This window comes from Drosophila tropicalis, unplaced genomic scaffold (genome assembly GCF_018151085.1).
Source record: "Drosophila tropicalis isolate 14030-0801.00 unplaced genomic scaffold, ASM1815108v1 contig_867, whole genome shotgun sequence".
Lineage (NCBI taxonomy): Eukaryota > Metazoa > Arthropoda > Insecta > Diptera > Drosophilidae > Drosophila > Drosophila tropicalis.
Window position 1 is genome coordinate 2,373,298 of NW_027173362.1, and position 22,861 is coordinate 2,396,158.

The window sequence follows — 22,861 nt, forward strand, 5'->3', positions numbered from 1 at the left end:
TGTCCGATTGGCAGAGGTAGAATATCGGTAAGTCGACAATTGGTATCGATGAGTTTTCCACCTCTATATTAAAGTGGCCAAATAAAAAAAAGCGTTGCATTGCTTGCGTCTCGTTTTGTAAAAAAACGCGGAAAAAAGAGTGAAAATATTTGTGTAAAATTGTTAACGAAACGTATGTTTGTTTACCGTTTGGCAGTTGATGCTAACAGTTTATTAAAAATATTTATTAATTATAAAATTTGTGTATCTTGTTTTATTTCACCATCAAGCAGTTTGGGAGTGATAGTGTGTGGCGCCGTCTCACTCGCGCACCTTAGGAGGAAGCGCGCGTGCAAAAAAAACCTCATTTGTGGCTGACTAAGTGGCTGGCTGGCTGGCTAGTTCCTGTGTGTCGACGACGTCTTCAACGGATATAACGGATTGCAATTCGCAATGAGTACCACAACAGATTCCAAAGCGCCTTTGCGCCAGGTGAAGCGCGTACAGTTTGGCATTTTATCACCCGATGAAATTGTGAGTGCAAAATTTCACTTTGACGCCATATTGAAAATTATAAAATACAAAGAAAATTTAACAAAATATAAAAAAAAAACTCGACGCTAATAACAGAACCCGAACCTCCTAACACCGTATCTTATAATCCTATCTTTTCGGCCATGTAGCTGATGCGTTATATGTATCTATGTAGAAATATTTATATGATAAATATATTTTGACCCATGCAATAACAATTTCATGAAAGGGCGAAATCTATTATCTATTATAGGTATTATTATTTTTATAGACTATATTGTTTGTATTTATTTTATACATATGTGTGCTTTTTCGATTAGATTAAAAAAAAAGATACTTTATATATGGTACATAATTCGTTGTTTTTTACATTCTTTTGACAGCGCCGGATGTCTGTAACCGAGGGCGGTGTGCAATTTGCAGAGACCATGGAGGGCGGTCGTCCCAAATTGGGTGGCCTTATGGATCCTCGCCAGGGTGTAATTGATCGCACTTCTCGTTGTCAGACCTGTGCCGGCAATATGACAGAATGTCCGGGCCATTTTGGTCACATCGATTTGGCCAAACCTGTTTTCCACATTGGATTCATAACGAAAACCATAAAAATCTTACGCTGCGTCTGTTTTTACTGCTCAAAAATGCTTGTCTCGCCGCACAATCCCAAAATCAAGGAAATTGTGATGAAATCAAAGGGACAGCCACGTAAACGCTTGGCCTATGTCTATGATTTATGCAAGGGCAAGACCATTTGCGAGGGCGGTGAAGACATGGACATGACGAAGGAGAATCAACAACCTGATCCAAACAAGAAACCCGGCCATGGCGGTTGTGGAAATTTTCAGCCATCGATACGACGAACTGGACTTGATCTAACAGCCGAATGGAAACAGGTGGCCGAAGCGTCACAAGAGAAAAAGATCATTGTTTCGGCGGAACGTGTTTGGGAGATATTGAAACATATCACCGATGAGGAGTGCTTCATATTGGGCATGGATCCAAAGTATGCTCGACCTGATTGGATGATTGTTACCGTATTACCTGTACCTCCATTGGCCGTTCGTCCGGCTGTTGTTATGTTTGGAGCAGCTAAGAATCAAGATGATTTAACCCATAAATTAGCCGATATTATAAAGGCAAATAATGAACTCCGCAAGAATGAGGCCAGTGGAGCAGCGGCTCATGTGATTCAGGAGAATATCAAAATGCTGCAATTCCATGTCGCCACTCTGGTCGATAACGATATGCCTGGAATGCCTCGGGCTATGCAAAAGTCCGGTAAACCTCTCAAAGCCATCAAAGCACGTTTAAAGGGTAAAGAGGGACGTATTCGAGGTAATCTGATGGGAAAACGTGTGGATTTCTCTGCACGTACAGTCATCACTCCGGATCCCAATTTGCGTATCGATCAGGTTGGCGTCCCACGTTCCATAGCCCAGAACTTAACGTTCCCGGAATTGGTGACTCCCTTTAATATTGATCGAATGCAGGAGCTGGTGCGTCGTGGTAATTCACAATATCCGGGTGCCAAGTATATAGTAAGAGATAATGGTGAACGTATTGATTTGCGTTTTCATCCCAAATCCTCGGACTTGCATCTGCAATGCGGCTACAAAGTGGAGAGACATCTACGTGATGATGATTTGGTTATATTCAATCGTCAGCCCACATTGCACAAAATGAGTATGATGGGGCATCGTGTTAAAGTCTTACCCTGGTCCACATTCCGTATGAATTTGTCTTGTACTTCGCCCTACAATGCCGATTTTGACGGCGATGAAATGAATCTGCATGTCCCTCAGTCGATGGAAACACGTGCCGAGGTCGAAAATATCCACATAACCCCCAGACAGATTATTACCCCACAGGCCAATAAGCCGGTAATGGGTATTGTACAGGATACACTGACTGCAGTTCGTAAAATGACCAAACGTGATGTCTTCATAACCCGTGAGCAAATGATGAACTTGTTGATGTTCCTGCCGACATGGGATGGTAAAATGCCTCAGCCTTGCATTCTTAAGCCAAGACCCATGTGGACGGGCAAGCAGATATTCTCGCTCATTATACCCGGCAATGTCAATATGATACGCACTCATTCTACGCATCCCGATGAGGAGGATGATGGCCCATATAAATGGATATCACCGGGAGATACCAAAGTAATGGTCGAGCATGGTGAACTCATTATGGGTATCTTGTGTAAAAAGACTTTGGGTACATCAGCTGGATCCTTGTTGCATATCTGTTTCCTGGAATTGGGTCACGATATTGCTGGACGATTTTATGGTAACATTCAGACCGTCATTAATAATTGGTTACTCCTCGAGGGTCACAGTATTGGTATTGGTGATACCATTGCTGATCCTCAGACATATAACGAGATCCAAATGGCCATCAAGAAGGCCAAAGACGATGTCATAAACGTTATCCAAAAGGCCCACAATATGGAACTGGATCCCACGCCCGGTAATACCTTGCGTCAGACATTCGAGAATAAGGTGAATCGTATTTTGAACGATGCTCGTGACAAAACTGGTGGTTCAGCCAAGAAGTCCCTCACAGAATACAACAATCTAAAGGCTATGGTGGTGTCCGGATCCAAAGGTTCTAACATTAATATCTCTCAGGTAGATCAGCATTGAATACATATATATTTAGGTGGGTGGAACCTTTTACAAATCATTTTGCTTTGTTTTCTCCAGGTTATTGCTTGTGTGGGCCAACAGAACGTTGAGGGCAAACGTATACCATACGGATTCCGAAAGCGTACTTTACCACATTTCATTAAGGACGATTACGGTCCCGAGTCTCGCGGCTTTGTGGAGAACTCATATCTGGCCGGTCTGACGCCATCCGAATTCTATTTCCATGCCATGGGTGGACGTGAAGGTCTGATTGATACCGCTGTAAAGACAGCCGAAACTGGTTACATCCAACGTCGTCTGATCAAAGCTATGGAGTCGGTTATGGTCAACTATGATGGAACTGTGCGTAACTCTGTGGGTCAGTTGATTCAGTTGCGTTACGGCGAAGATGGGCTTTGCGGTGAATTGGTCGAGTTCCAAAATATGCCCACGGTCAAGCTTTCAAACAAATCATTCGAGAAACGCTTCAAATTCGATTGGACCAATGAACGTTATATGCGCAAAGTTTTCACCGATGAGGTGATCAAAGAGATGACCGACAGCAGTGATGCCATACAAGAATTGGAATCCGAATGGGATCGCCTGGTAGTGGATCGTGACAGTTTGCGTCAAATATTCCCGAATGGTGATTCTAAGGTTGTCTTGCCTTGCAACCTGCAGCGTATGATATGGAATGTGCAGAAGATTTTTCATATAAATAAGCGTCTGCCCACGGATTTGTCGCCCATGCGTGTGATCAAGGGTGTTAGAGGGCTCCTGGAACGTTGTGTCATTGTGACGGGCAATGATCGTATCTCTAAGCAGGCTAATGAGAATGCCACATTGCTATTCCAGTGCCTGGTTAGATCGACGCTTTGCACAAAATACGTGTCCGAAGAGTTTCGTCTTTCGACGGAGGCCTTCGAGTGGTTGATCGGTGAAATCGAGACACGTTTCCAACAGGCTCAGGCCAATCCAGGTGAAATGGTTGGAGCCTTGGCCGCCCAAAGTTTGGGTGAGCCCGCCACACAGATGACATTGAACACTTTCCATTTTGCTGGTGTGTCATCAAAGAACGTAACACTGGGTGTGCCACGTCTCAAGGAGATTATCAATATATCCAAGAAACCAAAGGCTCCTTCTCTAACTGTGTTTCTCACAGGAGGAGCTGCCCGCGATGCTGAGAAGGCTAAGAATGTTTTGTGCCGCTTGGAGCATACCACATTGCGTAAGGTCACTGCCAACACGGCCATTTATTACGATCCTGATCCTCAGCGTACGGTGATATCGGAAGATCAAGAGTTTGTTAATGTCTACTATGAAATGCCAGATTTCGATCCTACTCGCATATCACCATGGCTGCTGCGTATAGAATTGGACCGAAAACGGATGACAGATAAGAAATTAACTATGGAACAGATTGCTGAGAAGATTAATGTCGGATTCGGCGAGGATCTGAATTGTATTTTCAATGACGACAATGCCGACAAATTGGTCCTACGAATTCGTATTATGAATAACGAGGAGAACAAATTCCAGGACGAAGATGAGGCCGTCGATAAGATGGAAGATGATATGTTCTTGCGTTGCATCGAGGCCAATATGTTATCCGATATGACATTGCAGGGTATCGAAGCTATTGGTAAGGTGTATATGCATTTGCCGCAAACCGATAGCAAGAAACGTATCGTTATAACCGAAACGGGAGAGTTCAAGGCAATTGGTGAATGGCTATTGGAAACTGATGGTACATCCATGATGAAAGTTCTATCCGAACGGGATGTGGATCCCATACGTACCTCATCGAACGACATTTGTGAGATATTCCAAGTGCTGGGCATTGAAGCTGTGCGTAAATCGGTTGAAAAGGAAATGAATGCGGTTCTGCAGTTTTATGGTCTTTACGTGAACTATCGGCATTTGGCTCTGCTGTGCGATGTTATGACAGCCAAGGGTCATTTGATGGCCATCACACGTCACGGCATCAATCGACAGGACACTGGTGCTCTGATGAGATGTTCCTTCGAGGAGACGGTTGATGTGCTAATGGACGCTGCCGCTCATGCTGAAACTGATCCTATGCGCGGTGTTTCTGAAAACATTATAATGGGTCAATTGCCCAAAATGGGTACAGGATGCTTCGATCTGCTGCTCGATGCCGAAAAATGTCGATTTGGCATTGAGATACCGAATACACTGGGCAGCGCAATGTTGGGCGGCGCTGCCATGTTTATTGGAGGCGGTTCAACGCCTAGCATGACACCGCCAATGACACCTTGGGTGAACTGTAATACACCGAGGTACTTCTCTCCGCAAGGACATGGTAAGTGACAGCCACTAGATTTTATTGCCGGTTGTTTTCTTAACTCTAATTATCGTTTAATTTCTTTCTTTTCAACTTTACAGCCAGCGCCATGACTCCGGGAGGACCAAGTTTCTCACCGGCTGCAGCCTCAGATGCCTCTGGCATGTCACCCAGTTGGTCACCGGCACATCCAGGATCCTCGCCAAGTTCACCGGGTCCCTCAATGTCACCATATTTCCCCACATCGCCCAGTGTGTCGCCGTCGTATTCACCTACTTCACCAAACTATACAGCCTCTTCACCAAGTGGTGGAGCTTCACCCAATTACTCACCATCGAGTCCGAACTATTCACCGACTTCACCGCTATATGCGGCTACTAGTCCACGTTACGCGTCGACAACGCCCAACTTTAATCTACAATCCACTGGCTATTCGCCCTCATCGTCGGGCTATTCACCAACATCGCCAGTTTACTCGCCCACGTCAAATTTCCAGTCGAGTCCATCGTTTGCCGGCAGTGGCAGTAACATGTACTCACCGGGAAATGCGTATTCGCCGTCCTCGTCAAATTACACACCGAATTCGCCATCTTATTCGCCCACTTCTCCGTCATATTCACCCTCGTCGCCTTCGTACTCGCCGACTTCTCCTTGTTATTCACCCACGTCGCCGTCATATTCGCCAACCTCCCCGAACTATACCCCGGTCACGCCCTCCTATTCGCCGACCTCTCCAAACTATTCGGCATCTCCGCATTATTCACCCGCTTCGCCAGCGTATTCGCAAACCGGCGTCAAATACTCGCCGACTTCACCGACATATTCGCCTCCATCGCCATCGTACGATGGTTCGCCCGGCTCCCCACAATATACACCTGGCTCGCCGCAATATTCCCCCGCTTCGCCCAAATATTCACCCACTTCACCGCTCTATTCGCCAAGCTCGCCGCAGCATTCGCCCTCCAATCAATACAGTCCGACTGGTTCGACATACTCCGCCACAAGTCCACGGTATTCTCCAAATATGTCGATCTATTCACCAAGTAGCACAAAATATTCCCCCACATCGCCAACCTATACGCCAACGGCACGAAATTATTCACCCACATCGCCCATGTACTCCCCGACAGCCCCCTCTCACTATAGTCCCACAAGCCCCGCGTACTCGCCAAGCAGTCCCACATTTGAGGAGAGTGACGATTAAATTTTTAGTAAATTTCTTTGTTTATTTTTTTTCCATTTATTTTTTTCTATCCCAAATATTTTGATTTTCAAATTTTAAGTCAATTTATTCGCCCAAAAAAACACACTTTGAAGATTTTCACACATATATATATATACATATATATTTGAAATATCTCCTTTTTAAATCCAGCAGATATACCATATACAAATATATATATACTAAATTTAAAATGTTATTATCACACACACACATAGAATGTTTTTAAATATTAGTTATTCTAGATCATATATATACATATATATTTTTATGACCACAAATTGCATAAACAATATGAAAAGCAAAAAGATTTTGTAAATTATTGCAAAACCAAAATATATAAAAAAAGACTAAAAAAAAAATAAAAAAATTATGTAAGTTTAACCAACAAAAACAAAAAAAAAAATATACAAGTTGGATCCATAGATGGAAACAAATCTTTGCATATTCTTATTTGATTATTAACATTTATTTTTGTGGATCGGAAACCCAATTGGGCCACCCCTGTATCTCATTATATAGAATCAGTCCCGGGCTCTGGGTGGTAATGACCTGGGAAGCGGCAATTAGAGCGTAATCATTGCTAAGCTCATCCTGTTTAACCCCACAAATCAAGAGTTTTTGGGCAGCTTTCAGAGCTGCAGGCGAGGGAAGTTTATCTAGGAGAAGGAGACAAGTAAAAACAATAACAAGTAATGGTAATTCCAATTGCAGAGATGGACATACTGCTATAGTTTCCAATGAAGGCAATGCCAGTGCCATTGGCGTTATAGCCATATGTGTGGGCTCCACGGACGCCCCATCCGGTGCCTTCATAGACCACACCATCGTTGCCAATGAGAAAACTAAGGGAGCATCAAAATGAATACATATAAAGCTTATCATTTACCACCCCCTTACTCCACCTTACTTGTAGCTTATGTCATTGTAGTTCAATTCGTTCTGTGCATAACTTTGAATATTCTGTAGTATTTCCGCACATTCCAGAAAGCCAGCACACTCGGAGGTAACAGTATGATGGATAACCACAAATCGTATGGGACGCACTTGGTAGTAGAGATCACCGCGCGGAGGCTTGCCCCCCCATTGACTCTTCAATTTGATCTGGGGACAAGATCTGCCATCAGTCGTCGTCGGCCGATAGCTTTGGACCTGAGCGATGACCAGGATCAGCAGGGGCAAATACACCGAGAGCATCTCTTCTATTCTAAAGCTGATTGCGGACTGTCGGCTTTAGTTTTTGTTTATTTCTGTCTTATCACATATTTATTCCCGAAGTGCTTTAGTATTTCATTCGGTTGTTCCCTCATACGATCTCATTGCGATTGGAGTGGGTTGGGTTGGGTACAAAAACTAGTTTCGCATTTCGCAGGGAATCCCATTGGCATTAGCACGAATACTTTTTCTTTTCATTCTCAGAAATCGTTTGTTGTATGGAACTTAACAAAGGCATTTAAATCACAAAGATTTAATGACGTAAAACGGAAATATTCCCAATTGGAGTCCACTAACTTTGGTTTGCAGACCAGTCCCCTGTTAAACTGGTATAAGGGTATTATGAGTTCGGTCAAGGCCGATTTAAATCAAGCGAGAGCTGATGAATCAATTCAAATTGAATTTAAATGAATGACTCTGTGAATAACTCTGGTATATGAATGACAATGAGTGTCAATGCATCGAAATGTTCTAAGGCACTTGAATCATTTGAATTATTTGAATTGTCTTATTTTGGTTGGCACAAATAAGGCTATCTAATAACAAAAAACATGAGTATGTCCCCACTGAGCAGATGGTTTAGACTGTTTCAACCATATAGTAATTTGTATTTGAAAAATAAAAAGATAAATACTAAATACGAATATCAGAATTAAAAGTCGAATGAAATCGAATAATTGTCTTACATTCTCATCATTCAACTCGTTTTGATTCGTTTCACTCTCATTCACTTGCAATCGACTTTAGAAGTCATTCAATTCATTCACTTCGTTTCAAATATTGTTAACTCAAATACAAGTTTATACAGTTTATATAGAAATATATGATCATAGTCTTGATCTATAACAAATGCAGATTCCATTAGGCCATGTTTGGCTTTAGGCTTGGTAAATTTTATTCTAAGACCTTCATGTGGCCATGTATGTTAAAACGTGTGATTAAAGCCTTAACAAATAATGAAATAATTTAATTAATGGTCAGTATTATTGAATTCATAACTCTTAAGTTTTAAAAGGTTACGAAATTATTTATATACCGGGCATTATATATTTCGTCAGTTATAGGATACAGGATAAAGTAATGCATAAGTCGTTGCACAGGATTTGGATTCTGATATTCTCGATTCCTAAGTAACTTAATGGAATAATTGTATTCAGAAAACGAACCGTAAAAATGAACTTCTTAGGTTATTCCGTTTTTCGGCAGGTTCATTTGAACATAGAAAATCTGAATTTTGTATAGAAACTTTTGGTCCTTTGGGCGAGGCTATTTTACGGCACTAGTTTGTACTAAAGTCCTTTTTTCCTTGAACTACGAAAGAACGTGAATTGAATTTCCCGTCGAATGACATATTTTTCATTAAAATCGGATAAAATTTGGATAGATTTTTCTGCCTATCAATAAGGGACATTTTTGTATTTGTTTAGTATGAGAATTTACATTTTTGTCAGTTTTTGAGCAACTGTAAAAATTCATGTATTATTTTCATACTGTTTCTACAGCTCCAATTAAAACTTACAAAATTTAATATTTTAAAGATTCTTTTCTAGAGACTACAAAGTTTAAGAATCCAAATCCAAAAACATTTGAAATTGCTTGTTTAATCAACGTTTTGAATCCCGACAAATTCGAATCGCATTTTTTTTTGGCAGGATCTGCTCTCAGTATTCGCTAAGATTGATATTTGCCATATTTTCCATAAAAAAGTACATATATTTAGTAGATGGTATTAAGGATTAGATGTTTGTTTTGTTAAATTTTAAAAAGAGATCGCAAGAATACACAGATATATGTATGTGTACATATGTATATGGAGATTAAACTAAGGAATACATTTGTATGTGGAAAGGAGCCTATAACTTATCTCATGTGCGTCTTCTTTGGAACCTGTTTAATAACTATGAACAGAAAGGGTGAAGGGAGGGCCAAGGAGCGAAGGAGCGATTGTGAAAACGTCGATTAGACGCTTGAATGGTCGTTGAGCTGAGTCCTGGACCAGGCTAACGGTCGACGCACATGTTCGATTATATTAGCGCCGCAGAAGAGCGACCAAGCAGAACCAGCACATGGTGCTTGTACTGTTGCACCGCACCGCATCGAGGGATTGGCAAGTGAAGGTGGAGTTGATGGTGACTGTGATGGTGGTGGTGGTGGTGGTGGTGGTGGTGGTGGTGATGGTGGCATGGTATGGAGTAGCCGTGTTGGCAGTGGAAGTGTATGGCTTTTTGATGGGGACATTTGTCGATAGTTTCGTATTTTCGTATATTCGTATGTATTTTGAATGTATTTTTTTTGTTTTTCTGTTTGACTGCGCAAGGGTAATGAGAGAGAGGAACCTGAGCAAGCGCAGCAGTATTTCTGCAAAGCTTTGCTGCCGTTCCACTTTTCCACAGTATTCTGTTCCTCAGAGGCATGACATTCTGTAAACAGTTGCTGCTCGAGACGGAACTAAAAAGCGGAGCTACTACAACATTAGGAACAAATTTAGTTTAACATATATACATATATACGTATATATATATTTATTTTTTTTTGCATATTCTGTGTGTGTGTGTGTGTGTGTGTGTGACACGTGAGCGAAATTTGTCGGTGTCGTTTTTGAGGCATGATTGTCAATATGCCTGTCAATAGCGTTGCAACGGTTAGCGGCATTATAACTCAAAATTCAGGCAGCAATAATCCGCAAGGTCAATGTGATTATAGTTTTTTAAAACGAAAATGTGAAATAGAATTGGAACACCACCAGCAGCAGCAGCAGCAACAACAACAGCAAGTGGTGTCAGCTACAACAACGACGACTGCAACAGCAACGGCAACAGCAACAACGACGACAACAGCATCACCCTATGATAATCAGCAAATCGAAACGAATCCTTGGAAGAAACGTCTGGTGGAATATGATACCGGCTCCGGCAACGATTTGGTTGGCTATCACCTTCACCTCGATGCACCAGTTTCACGTGGCGGCTCATCGTCGTCATTTATCAATGACCTCTTCGCCTATGATAATAGTCTATTAGTGCCCAGTGCTTCGTATCCCAGTGCGTCGACTATTGATGATTCAACTGGCGGTGGTGGTGGTGGTGGTGGTGGTGGTGTTGTTGTCGGTGTTGGTGTTGGGACAGAATCCTGGCAAACGGGCGAGCTACTAGAACTCGATCATCGTTATAATTCTGGCCTACAGACATCATCGACATCGTCGTCATCATCGTTAAATGCTTCCCTGCCCGCGTTACCGGTGGCAGCGACGCCAGTAACACCACCACCAATAGCTAGTCAAACCACATCCACTACATCCACCACAAATCCATCGTCGTCGCAAATCCAGGCTCAGGCTTCAAGCCAGAATCAAAGTTTTCTAGTTCCTCAAAAGCAAATGCCCTCGAGTCGGAGGCGCATTTCACTGAATTCGATGGCCACTACCACTAGCAGCGAATCGGAACCGGATTTCGAGGATAAGAATCTATCATGGCTGCTCAATTTTAAGTTCGATGAGTTTCCACATCTGTCGCCGGATGTTGGTCGAGTCCATGGCCATCATCATCATCATCATCCCAATGCCAATGTTACGGATATAACCAGTAATGCCGGCATTACTGGAACTCAACCCAATAGCACATCGCCGTGTAGCTCTAATTCGCCCACATCCGTATCGGTGTCAGCCTCCAGTTGCGGTTCTATGATCGAACAGCAGCAACATCAACGTTCCCGTTCACCCAAAAACTGTTCGAGCTTAGCCCAAAACACTTCTCTAGGATTAGTTGGCGGAGTTAGTAATACTAATGGGGGAGGCTGCGGCGGAGGCGGTGGTGGTGGTGGTGCGGCAGTTGTGGTAACCAATAAAACGGGACGCAAATTTGAGGAACTTGTGATGGAAGTGACCTCAGAACTAGATGGCAACGATATGATTGTGGCTGAGCATGTTGTAGTTGAGGATACCACATCCAAGGCGTAAGTAAAGATTCCCATTGATCTAAAAACTTGACAAGTGATTTCCGAAAAGGATCCACCTAAGAGCACAAAACTAAAGTGCTTAGGACCATGTTTGGAAGAACTAATACTCTGAAGATGGTCAGTCTGTCCATCTAAAAATAAATCTTGCCAAAAAGAATCATTTTACCTACTTTGAATTAACATAATACTATTTATTTTTCTATTCTCATTTTAATATGCTTGCTCTCTCCCTCTCTTTTCCGCTTTCTCGTTCTCGCCACCAAATCGATGCCAACCATCCCCACATGGCCCATCCAATCTGAATACCCCGAAATCACTCCACCCACCCAACGAATACTACGAACTACCACCGCAAAACAAGCAGGCCAAAGAAACCACCGTTTACATACACGGAACTCATCGAATACGCCCTCGAGGATAAGGGTGAACTGACGGTGTCGGGTATATATCAATGGATCTCGTAAGTACACACCACCCACTAAGCCTATTCATTATTCTGGCACCCCAAACGCCAGTTGGCGCCATTTTGATTGTGGACTGACAGCCGGATGCGAATCCATGTAAAATCTTAGGCATTTCTTTGGGCCATTTCAATTGAAATAAAATACCAACAAACGAGTTACAAATGCGGTGGCAAAATGAACATCACAAGTTAATTTATTGCCAGTTTTAGAGGAGCTGTTGTTCTTGTTGTTGTTGATATCGGAAATAGTTGCTAATCCATTCAACAAGTTGAGCCACACACAACTATCTGCAATACGAATTTCACTATAGAATAATCAAGAAACGATTTAAAAATCAAAATCAAAGTGTTAATGCTTAAAATAAAAAAAAAAAACCTGTTGGTCCCTTTTCAGAATTAATTCAGACCACTTTCTCATAGAGAAATATACCCTTCAATCGTTTTAAACACATTGCATTGGGATTGTAATAGGGAAATTAAAGATATGCAGGAGCCAATGAGTGATGGGTATTTTCGAAACCAATTAAGAATTCTCCTTTGGAGCCTTGTAAAGAATGTAATTGCCTGTGCGAAGCGAAATTCGCAAATTGCTGCCCAGAAGTATGCTACAAAAAGTTTATATCTTTTCTTTAATACACGAAAACTAACTAAAAGGGATAAGAATCCTTTGGGCCTTATCGATGTCCTAAATTTACTTACGACTCCTGAGCTAAGTTAATTCTAGAATTCTCTGAGAAGGAGGTTCGTCAAGGACATGCAAATCGTTCACATTATTGGTGCAAAATTTCAAACGATTTCAAATTGAAATGTTTCTTACCCTAATATTATCAAGTTATCTTCTCAAGCGATACAAAAAATGGCAATGAACAGATTTGGTCAATCATTTCTTTATTTTAAGTTAGACTTTTGCCTTTTTACATGCATTTTAAGAACTAAGTTTTCGCTTTAAAATTTCGTGTGATGCTGTTTCAAAATAATATCGATATTCTGCTAACTTATATTTAGGTTTTTTGGTTTGCCACAGGCTACGCTGCATTAATCCTTCACTGAATATGTAGACGACTTTAAATCTTCCTAAATTTCACGGAATCAAAAATGTGCCAAGTTGAGGTTATTTGTAATGACTTCAATTTGGTTTTCAAGTTTTTTGGGGTATATGTATAGACATATGTAACTCATTCACAAAGAAGTAAATGAAATGAATTGAAATTGAATGATGCACCTTTGATGAGCTCTGCTTTCAACCCATTGGAGATACATTTATTTAAATTAGAAGAACATTTTCCAAGCCCAGAAATATATTTGAATTAAGCAAAGAATTAGAGAATAAAACAGAATTTGAAAAGATATCAATATTTGTTAAATTTTATATTCAAAGTAGAGTTAATTGTCTAACCAAGTTTAAATTTACCTAAAAATTAGATCCTTCATTTTTAATACCCTCTCTCTATGTCTGTCTCTCTCTCTTTCTCTACCCAAAGAAAACTTTTAAAGCTCTTAAACTTTTAAATTTTATTAAAATTTGGATTAATTGAAGTCTCTTTCTTGACTTTTCTTTATTCTTTGTGATTTAAAAATCTCAAATTTGTTTCGCTTTGTCAATTTTGATTTCATAACCAGAAAATCCCATAAAGAAATTTGTTTGGCTAATCCTTTTTCCAGGACTTTATTCCTCTATTCCTCCTACAAAAAGTGTAGTGAAAATTTTAACAATTTCTATAAATTAATTGTACTTTGTAACTGTTTTAAATGGCCAGGCCGATATAATTAATCACCAAAAGTTGTTAAGGAAAAAGAATGTTCTTACACTATTCATTGTTTATTGACTGATTAGTCAGTTCTGCAAATCTACGATATAAATTGTTTAATCGAAACTGCAGCCATTTCTCTGTAAACTTCTTATTAAAATCCATTCTGATTGCTTGCAAAGGATTTGAGATGGGTGTGTATAGACATGTATATTTATAGATTTTCCAAATGTCTGCGATATTTTCACAACACATACACATACATACATATACATATATGTACATATATACAAACTTACAGTCATTACCTAGTTTTCATATCCAAAAAGCTCCTTCTCTGTCTCATCAAAAAGTAAAGGAAGAATATCAATTCAACTACAATAATAAAAAACTTTTAACACATTTTTCAAGGTTCATTAATTTGGCCTGGTCCCCATATTCCTTCACACACACACACACACACATATTCCCTTCACCCTTCGAACTGGCTGCACCTGTAGAGGGGAGAGAGGTCGGTGAATGGATGGGTCTATGTCTTTTATAGTAGAATCGTAGAATCAGTGTAAATATTTGAAGCCACAGCTACAAATGTTGCGTGTAAATATCCTATATAAATTTACATGCACATACAAAAACAAAAACTAAAGACCAAAAACAGCCGAGCAACCCTCAACTCTCGTCCTAAACCAAACGTCCTCCCACCCACCTCATCCCTGCCCCTCTGTTAGCCATCAAACTGTTCATTAAATGTAATGAGCCAGCAGGACCCAATCGAACTTTTTCTGCCGTTTTCCTTCTTCTTGGGGAACTTTTCATTAACCATTCACAAATTTACTTTGTGGGTAAATTGAAGGTGGGGAGGATGGCATGGGGTAGAGGGGTTACGCCCATGGTCACGTCCTCGTCTGTTCAAGGCAAAAAAAAACTAAAAAAAATAGCGCCTGCGCCTTGACTTTACCACCAACTTGGGTCACCCACGCGACTTGTGACCCTCGAACCTTCACTTCCTTCTCTCTGTACACCCTGACGAACTACCTGATATGCCATGGCAATTGCCCATGAAATTTATACGCTTCACAATAATTATTAATTGCAGGAGTTGGGGTTTGGCGGGTTCCGAGGGGGTTGTCTTTCCGGCCTTTCTACACCTTTTACATGCATCAATGCATACATCAGGAGCAATTCAGCTTCGGATCAGGTGTTTGACATGCCCATGTCCATGCCCATGCTCATGCCCATGCCCATGCAATTAGATGGATGTGCCTAGGGTCGGGGGCTATTGCATTTTAGACCTCACTGCTAGGTGAATTCAATGTCCCTTCCGGTCAATTTGAATTGCATATTGAGTGTTTATTGGATGCGGATCATGCTCGATTGCACAGGACACTGCAACAGAAGGCGTGCTGAGAGGTGGAGAGGGTGCAAGGCAATTTCATCAAATTATTGTAAATACGTATTGTAGATTGATCTGACAATGAGTTCAAATATTATATATTTTTTCAAATCACATTTTTGAGATAATTTTCTAAATTATTTTCGAGTATGATATGGATCATGTCCTGTATATCCTAAGACAAGTCTTTGTCGATGCGAGTAGGCCCAAAGCTTTCATATATGTAATAAGGAGGTTGTATCATTAGGTATGGGACATATTTCTGGATTTTATAATAAATCGCATTGGGGAATATGAAATTGATGTATCCTCGTTTCACTTGATCTAGTTGTAATTCCCAACCAGTTTTAGCCTTAAGGCTGTAGAGAGGCTTGAATGTTGGGGAATACATTTGCTTTGATTCAAAGGTTATAGAAATTTATGAATATTTTGCCAATTTAAATTTCTACAATTTTTGGGCTTATCACTTTAATCTCATAATATAGCTGAATATTGCATTGGGTGGTGATGGAGGGGGCGTGGTTTAAAAACCCTTTTTCTCTTTTCTTTTTCCATTTAAAAACTTTTTCATTAAATAAATGAAAATCAGTACACACACACACACACACACACACACACATAAAGAAGAAAACTTCCCTTCTGTGGAATGGCCATAAATCCATAAATTTGATTTACAACGCCAACAAGAACATTTTTTTTAGAACAATTTATGCACTGAGTAAAGTAAGTAGAAGCAGTATATTTACATATATATTAATACTTACATACAAACACTCACACACAGAGAGAGAAATATACAAAAATACATATATAAATGAACTCGAAATAAACCGCCAGAAGTAAAGTAGTTGGCTGTTGCCCAGTCTGGGGCTCCTTGCTCCTAGCCGCCATGTCAAAAATTGAATCGCTCCATGCAAGCAAGAAAAGGACAGATAGACAGGGTGAGTGAAACAGAGAGAGGGAGAGAAGAGAGAGAGCGAATCGCAACGAGAGAATCGGTTTGCGTGCCAGGCACACCCTGATACGACCAGCCAACCAACGAACCAGCCAACTAGTCCATCCAGCGACCATTTAGCCTATCAGACAAAATCAAGAACTTTCAAAACGAAGGAGACAGAAACTCAATCATAGACCTCTTGGGCCTCATCAGAGTGGACAGTATGTGCTGCCGTCCAGACCCCCCATAAACATGATTTGTCAGTCAATTAACAAAATTTCAAACTGTTTACGTATTAAGTATTTGCCATATTATCTAATTTTATAATTAAGCAGCTGAAATTTAGTCATGTACCATGGGGAATATAAAATTGGCTTACTTCTAAGGTGAAGCTGGGCTTTCCGCTTTTCGCGTGATCTGTTGTAATTCCCAAACAGTTTTGGCCGGCAAGTAAGGAAGCTGTAGAACAAGTGACAAGAAAGAGAAAATTGAAAACTACTTTTGATTCTAACAACAACAAGGCGAAAGAGTAAGAAATTACTAGAATAGTCCAGAGTTTTTCTGAGTGATTTAATTTACCATATTTTACTATCTATTCCTGTTATTATTAAGTCCATGTTTCAATAGACGGTTACCCATTTATTGAAATTTGATCAAAATCTAAGGACTAGCAATAATTGCTTTAACTTGAAGCATTTGGGCGAACGGGAAAGTTCTCTTCAATGAGATTGTCATATTACATACCTCCATACATGCCGATGTATGTGTCAATTGTAGCAGGTCCTGGCCCATCTACCCAGTATACACGTATGTATGTATGTCTTCAGGGTACATTAGTTATCCTTTGAGAGTAATAGTACTTACAAAGATATATGTAGGATTAGCGTATAGTTGGTCATGATCGTTTCATCGAGTGTTTGATTAATCTATTCAATATGAAAATGTTTTTAAGATAGATATAGATACAGGGTATCTTGAATTCGGTATCTTCAAATTCAAATTAAACATTTTATTGCCATAAAACTGAAACCGAAACTGAAATTCATATCCGACCCACAACTTTACACATACATACATATATGCATATATTATTATAACCATTACAGAGACCGGGACGTAAATGGTGTGGAGAGGAGGGGGCGAGAGGGTGGACTATCGCAAGAGTGGATTGGGGTTGGTGTCTTTAGGATAATGAAGCACCAAAAAAAAAAAAACTGGGGGCATGCCGTGTATTTCGACAATTCATTCCACACAACGTAGAACGAAGTCAGTCATTCAATTCATTGACAATGATGACGACGTTGATAGCGGATATATATGTATGTATATATGTTCTTCCCCCCCCCCCTCTCTCTCTCTCTTCTCCACTCTTCTTCTTCGCCATCCAACCATTCAGCCAGCCAACCACCAACCTATCCCACCCACCAATAGTCCCAGCAGTCCCATTCCCATTGTAAAACAATGTTGACAATTCGACAAGTGCGACAGGCCAGCACGAGAATCGTGAGGGAGGAGTCTAGGGTTCCAGAGGGTTGGGGGAGGGCTATTACACATTTATATACACACACACAGAGACCAACGACATACATACATATATGTATTTATATGAACCTTTAGGCCCATCGATTTGGGTGCTGCATGTGATTAAACCCTCCTAGACATGCAGTTCTACTATAAACTATCGAAAAATTGTATCCATTCAAAAGGCAATATTTTCTGAAAATGTTCAAGTACTTATTTGAAAAAGAAAAACGCTAAGTGGGTGGGTGCTTGTGGTGGTAGTGGTGGTGGTAAACATAGCTTAAAGTTACTGACAATGCCTTAAAATTAGATAAATCAGATAGCCAACCTTGTACCAACCTTCCTACTCGTCTATAAAGGCATTCGCCTAAGTTTTGCCTTCATAAAGCGTATTTGTTTCCCAAACTCCTTTTAAAAAGGATTTCTTCTTAGCAATCTGATGAAAAGAAAGAGGCGTCAATAAATATCAAGTGTTTAGCTTCGATCGAAAAAGAAAAATTATGTTTTACCGTCTTGAATCGAGAGTCGAGAGTAAGCACATAAAGTTAGTTATTGTGTGTGTAAAGTCACCATATGAAGGACGAGTTATCTTGATAACTTTAATAGGCAAATCGAAACACTATCGCTCTAAATATGTTAATACATATATTAAGAATAAATCAACGCATACTCGGACCATCCAGAGAAAAACGGATTCTACCCAGTTACGGAATGGTTTTGGCGGTAAAAAGCTGATATCTATCGGATCAGTTTTAATAACTAATCGTAATTAATCTAATCTTAGATTGTCCTGTTAATAATTCTATCAAAAATTTCCTATAATAGTCGCGGTACTCTGTTCAGGCGTTTGTATCAGTTTTTGACAGATTCGGATTAAGCGAAACTATGTTAAGTCGAAAGAAGAGGCGACACATTGTAGTTCCTTCTCTCTTGCACCCTCATGGTCAAATGGAACGGGACACTTTTTCCCACATGCTAGACGTGGTTATTGATTCCTGAGATGCTATCACGCCAAATCATTAATAATTTTAAACGTCTTAAGTAAAAACCAAACAGTTGAAGTGAAATCTAAACTAAGACTTTTGATGCCTTTTTACCAGACTAAAATCATGATCATTATTTTTGGTTCCGAAAAGTTCAATTGTAAAGAGCTCTTAACTTAAATCGGTATTAGCTTATACATATTATATCGTTTAGAACTTTAGATATTAGTTTTTACTGCATGGAGTTTTCGTTAGTCTGCAATTTGAAGCACCGAGGCATGCCCCCTTTAGTTTGATTTGATTTGATTTGAGTTGATGAAGACGATGATGATGATGATGATGATGATGATGATGATGATGTTGATGCGTCATGACCAGGTTCTGCGTGTCTGTTTAAGTGCATGGTGCAGCAGGTCCTCCTACAATATGGTGAGGTCATTAAGGTTGTTCCCGGGAACGCGCATTCGTCTCAATAGACAAGCGTCAGTCCGTAGTCCTTTTTTTTGTACGTACATATGTACTCCTTCCTCGTTTCATTACATTACATTTCATTTATGAATCGGACAAAAACGAAATGTAATGAAATGAATGGAGAGGAGACAGGAACAGGAATAGGAATAGGAATTGGAATCAGAATCAGAATCGTTTGGCTCGCGTGCTGAAATATTCAATCTTTGTTGTTGTTGTTGTTTTGGATTGGATTGCTTTTGCCTACGACGTGGACATGGGATTTCTTTCCTTTTTTATTTTTCCATTTTTTTGTTGTATTTTTTAACCAATGACAGAGTGGGGGTGGTTTTTCCCGGCGCGTGTCTCTCTCGCTCTCGCTCTGTAAAATACTTTCCATTTTTCCTCCTACCCCAAAAAGGAAGAAAAAAAAACTCTCGTCGTTCATCGGTGAGTAGAAGTTAGGCACGCGATGTCCTTTCCGGTCTTCGTTGTTTCCCTTTTACATCTCTTTGGGTTGTGTCGGATTCGTGGTGCTTTTCCTAATGGGTGGGGCGGGGGGCTTTACTACTCCATTTTTTTTTTTTTGCTTTCTTTCTTTCGTTTCCATTTCCAAATCGCCTGTTCGTGACTGAAGAATAGAACGAAACGACGCATAATTTGTGCCAGTCCGCTGTCCGTATGGACATACTGGATGGATAGATGGATGTGGTGTGTGTGTGCGTGTGTGTGTGTGTGTGTGTGTGTGTGTGTGGGTATGCCGCAGTGCCGTCGTTCGATGACGTGTTCCATGTCCGTGTCCATGTCCCTGTCCGGGTTGGCTTATGTTGTTCTGTGCGCATGTTGAAACTTTAATTGCAACTGGTCAAAATAAATGAAAAACAAAAAGCAAAAAAGAAAATGGCCTGAAAAGGGAGGTGGAGGGGGGGAAGGAGGGCAAGAAAACTTCAGACCAACCAATTGCAGTTGAGTAAATTGAGTACAACATTTTAGATTAGTTAGTTTAGGACGATTCCAACTGATTACATTCATTCATTCATATTCCACTTTTAGCGACCGTTTTCCGTATTACAAATCGAACGATGATCGCTGGAAGAATTCGGTGCGGCACAATCTATCAATAAATCCGCATTTCCGTAAAGGAGTGAAAGCACCACAAGGTGCAGGACATTTATGGGCCATATCTAGTGGGGATTCAGCGGAAAATGTTTTAGCCTGGGAGCATGTAAGTGAAAATTTCACATAGAAAAAGCACGAAAAGATATTTTCAATATGTTTTTCCAACCTTACAGAAAAAGCAACGTTTGGATTTGTTTTTCAAAATGGAGTCAATTAATAGGGAACGTATGCAACAACAGCAGCAGCAGCAGCAGCAACAACAATTGCAACACCAGCAACAACAACAAATATGCAATTCACCTCAGAATACAACACAATCCACCAGCTCGAATTGCATCTATGATGAAGGTAATGTGGCAGCAGCTGCTCTGACCCAAGAAATGTTGCAGCAACATGGCGAAACATCGCCAACAGCGACAGCAGCCGCAGCAACACATCATCAACAGCAGCAGCAGCAGCAACATCAAAGACTTTTGCCCTTCAACGATCTTTTGAGTGACGAAGAGTTACGCAAAACAGCAGGACAAATATTAAATGGCATACATCGAGAAGTGGAAGTGCAATCAGTAAATAGCATTATAAGTACCTATCAAGATGTATTGCTGGATAATGGTAAGTTCTTAAGGGTTCCCATCTCTCTTGAATCGCTGACTGATTTGAAGTTTGCTCTGTTTCAGAAGACTATCTCAATCCCATACACAAAGATGTCGTGGTGACTGAAAGTGTTTTACGCCAGCAGCAGCATAACCAACAGCAACATCATTCCCACCATCACCAGCAGCAGCAGCAACAACATCATCATCAACAGCAGCAGCAGCACTTGGGTCTGAATCATCATTCACAATATTATATTACCGAAATAGACCCCATGGAATTGGGCATACAAATGTCCCAACATCAAATGGAGCCATCAGAGGAGGAGGTTCTCTTTAGCGATGAGTTCAATTTGAATTATTTTGGATATAATCCGGGAAGCGATATAGTGGCTTGACCGCGAAAACAGCAACAAAAACAACTATCTTAAAGTCTACTATATATATATATATATATATATAGGTATATATACTTACAATTAGATCTTATGTACTTTATATACATATATATAATATTCCTACCTAAATATCTGTATATGGATCTCTAGATAAGTCTTAAGCCAATTCTCTATACCCAAACCAAATACTAGTCACACAAACAAAAACAAAATGAATGCAACCACCTATGGACTGTAGGTATATATCCTCCTCCCCATCCTCCCCCAACCATGCTCCTCCTTCTCAATATGTATAGTCTAGTCTTCAATGTACCAAGAAAAAGTTGCTTGGAATAGTCAATGCAATATTTTTTTTTTTTTTTTTGTGTTTTATTTAGTTTAATTTGTAGTTTAATTTTCTAGACATTTAAGATATTTCAATATGAACAAGAAATACAACATATAGTTAATACATATACATATATATATATATAAATTATAATATTATACATATGTAGTGGATAATGGAGAAAAGCACTTAACTACTTCAAAATGGTTTAATTCACTCATGGCAAAAATAAAAAATTTTTTACTCAAACGATATGAGAATTTCTGAACTCAACAAGTCTCTCATAATGATTATCCGAAATGAATTCGGAACGAGGTTAAGAAATTAAAAATTCAATATTTTTAAATCACCTCCATTTGATATTGACTTATCATCAAATTTCTTTACTCACTCAACTCGAAGGTAGACAAAAGTTTCCAAGGATTATAACATCTCCAACTAGTGCCGTAGTTAAACAGTTGATATTTCGATGGATATTTAAAAAAATTAACTTCGATCAAATTTAAAAGCAGTGTTTCCGCTTTCCTCACTTGAAAATAAAGATATGAATTTTGTCTGAATTCAATCTTCGCGAAATTAAGGTTTTAATGGAATGCTCTAGAATACATTCACATTTTTTGTCTCACTAAGGTGTATTTCAAAATCGAATTTAAAATCATTAAAATGAGATATTACTTTAAAAAATCGGTTAAAATTTGGCAAAAATACAAAATTGCAAAATTCAAAAAGAATTTTCAACAATTTTTAAGGAAAATAAAAAGATTGATTGAGCTTTCAGTGATGAAACATTTTCTTATTGCTAATCCTGCTATAAGGATATTCCGGCATTGTCTCCGCCTTTACTTTAACTCGATTATTTAAAATGTATTTAAGAATAGTTTTGTTTAGCTTTTGTTTCAAGTAACAAAATTAAGTAAGTTTCAAATATCGAATGTACATAGGTATGTATTTCTGACTCACTCTTAGAAGAACAGGAACACTCTCCTCTAGCCAACTTTGCTATTATGGCTTATTTGGTATGTTTGGTTGCTGGTTATTATAGACAGATATTAGAGAGTCAAATTTAGTTACAGTGTGCAAATTTAATTGCAGGAGACA

At 39.8% G+C, this 22,861-nt stretch overlaps 3 protein-coding genes across 4 annotated transcripts; 2 read left to right on the forward strand and 1 right to left on the reverse strand.

Annotated features, from left to right (window-relative positions):
- Positions 1-77: 77 nt before the first annotated feature.
- On the forward strand, positions 78-6,915 carry Polr2A (RNA polymerase II subunit RpII215). 2 transcript variants are annotated; one of them, XM_068298770.1, is made up of 5 exons: positions 78-172; positions 273-513; positions 897-3,140; positions 3,216-5,460; positions 5,544-6,915. In XM_068298770.1, exons 2-5 carry the CDS (start codon positions 433-435, stop codon positions 6,644-6,646), a joined length of 5,673 nt encoding a protein of 1,890 aa, XP_068154871.1. In that variant the 5' UTR covers positions 78-172; positions 273-432; the 3' UTR covers positions 6,647-6,915. The 2 variants fall into 2 exon arrangements, with proteins under 2 accessions (XP_068154871.1, XP_068154872.1); XM_068298771.1 differs by lacking the exon at positions 78-172 and having other exon boundaries at positions 271-513.
- PGRP-SA (Peptidoglycan recognition protein SA) lies at positions 6,761-7,888 on the reverse strand. The gene is made up of 3 exons (XM_068298772.1): positions 7,575-7,888; positions 7,391-7,509; positions 6,761-7,323 (listed from the first exon to the last, which is right to left on the reverse strand). Exons 1-3 carry the CDS (start codon positions 7,859-7,861, stop codon positions 7,133-7,135), a joined length of 597 nt encoding a protein of 198 aa, XP_068154873.1. The 5' UTR covers positions 7,862-7,888; the 3' UTR covers positions 6,761-7,132.
- A 2,057-nt stretch (positions 7,889-9,945) lies between these two features.
- On the forward strand, positions 9,946-21,435 carry LOC137583639 (uncharacterized). The gene is made up of 7 exons (XM_068298729.1): positions 9,946-10,064; positions 10,511-10,950; positions 11,005-11,830; positions 12,198-12,293; positions 20,379-20,550; positions 20,618-21,056; positions 21,125-21,435. The coding sequence occupies exons 1-7, from the start codon at positions 9,946-9,948 to the stop codon at positions 21,433-21,435; spliced, it is 2,403 nt and encodes an 800-aa protein (XP_068154830.1).
- Positions 21,436-22,861: the final 1,426 nt, after the last annotated feature.

Bases quoted from the DNA above. Each gene is read 5' to 3' on its own strand.
- LOC137583639 (XM_068298729.1), top strand. From the start codon at position 9,946: ATGGTGCTTGTACTGTTGCACCGCACCGCATCGAGGGATTGGCAAGTG. The intron at 10,951-11,004 runs GTGGTGGTGGTG...GTGTTGGGACAG, and splicing joins TATTGATGATTCAACTGGCG to AATCCTGGCAAACGGGCGAG. The intron at 11,831-12,197 runs GTAAGTAAAGAT...CAAAACAAGCAG, and splicing joins GAGGATACCACATCCAAGGC to GCCAAAGAAACCACCGTTTA.
- PGRP-SA (XM_068298772.1), bottom strand. From the start codon at position 7,861: ATGCTCTCGGTGTATTTGCCCCTGCTGATCCTGGTCATCGCTCAGGTC. The intron at 7,510-7,574 runs GTAAGGTGGAGT...ATGCTCCCTTAG, and splicing joins TACAATGACATAAGCTACAA to TTTTCTCATTGGCAACGATG. The intron at 7,324-7,390 runs GTATGTCCATCT...TCCTTCTCCTAG, and splicing joins CTTCATTGGAAACTATAGCA to ATAAACTTCCCTCGCCTGCA.
- Polr2A (XM_068298770.1), top strand. From the start codon at position 433: ATGAGTACCACAACAGATTCCAAAGCGCCTTTGCGCCAGGTGAAGCGC. The intron at 514-896 runs GTGAGTGCAAAA...TTCTTTTGACAG, and splicing joins TTTTATCACCCGATGAAATT to CGCCGGATGTCTGTAACCGA. The intron at 3,141-3,215 runs GTAGATCAGCAT...TGTTTTCTCCAG, and splicing joins CTAACATTAATATCTCTCAG to GTTATTGCTTGTGTGGGCCA.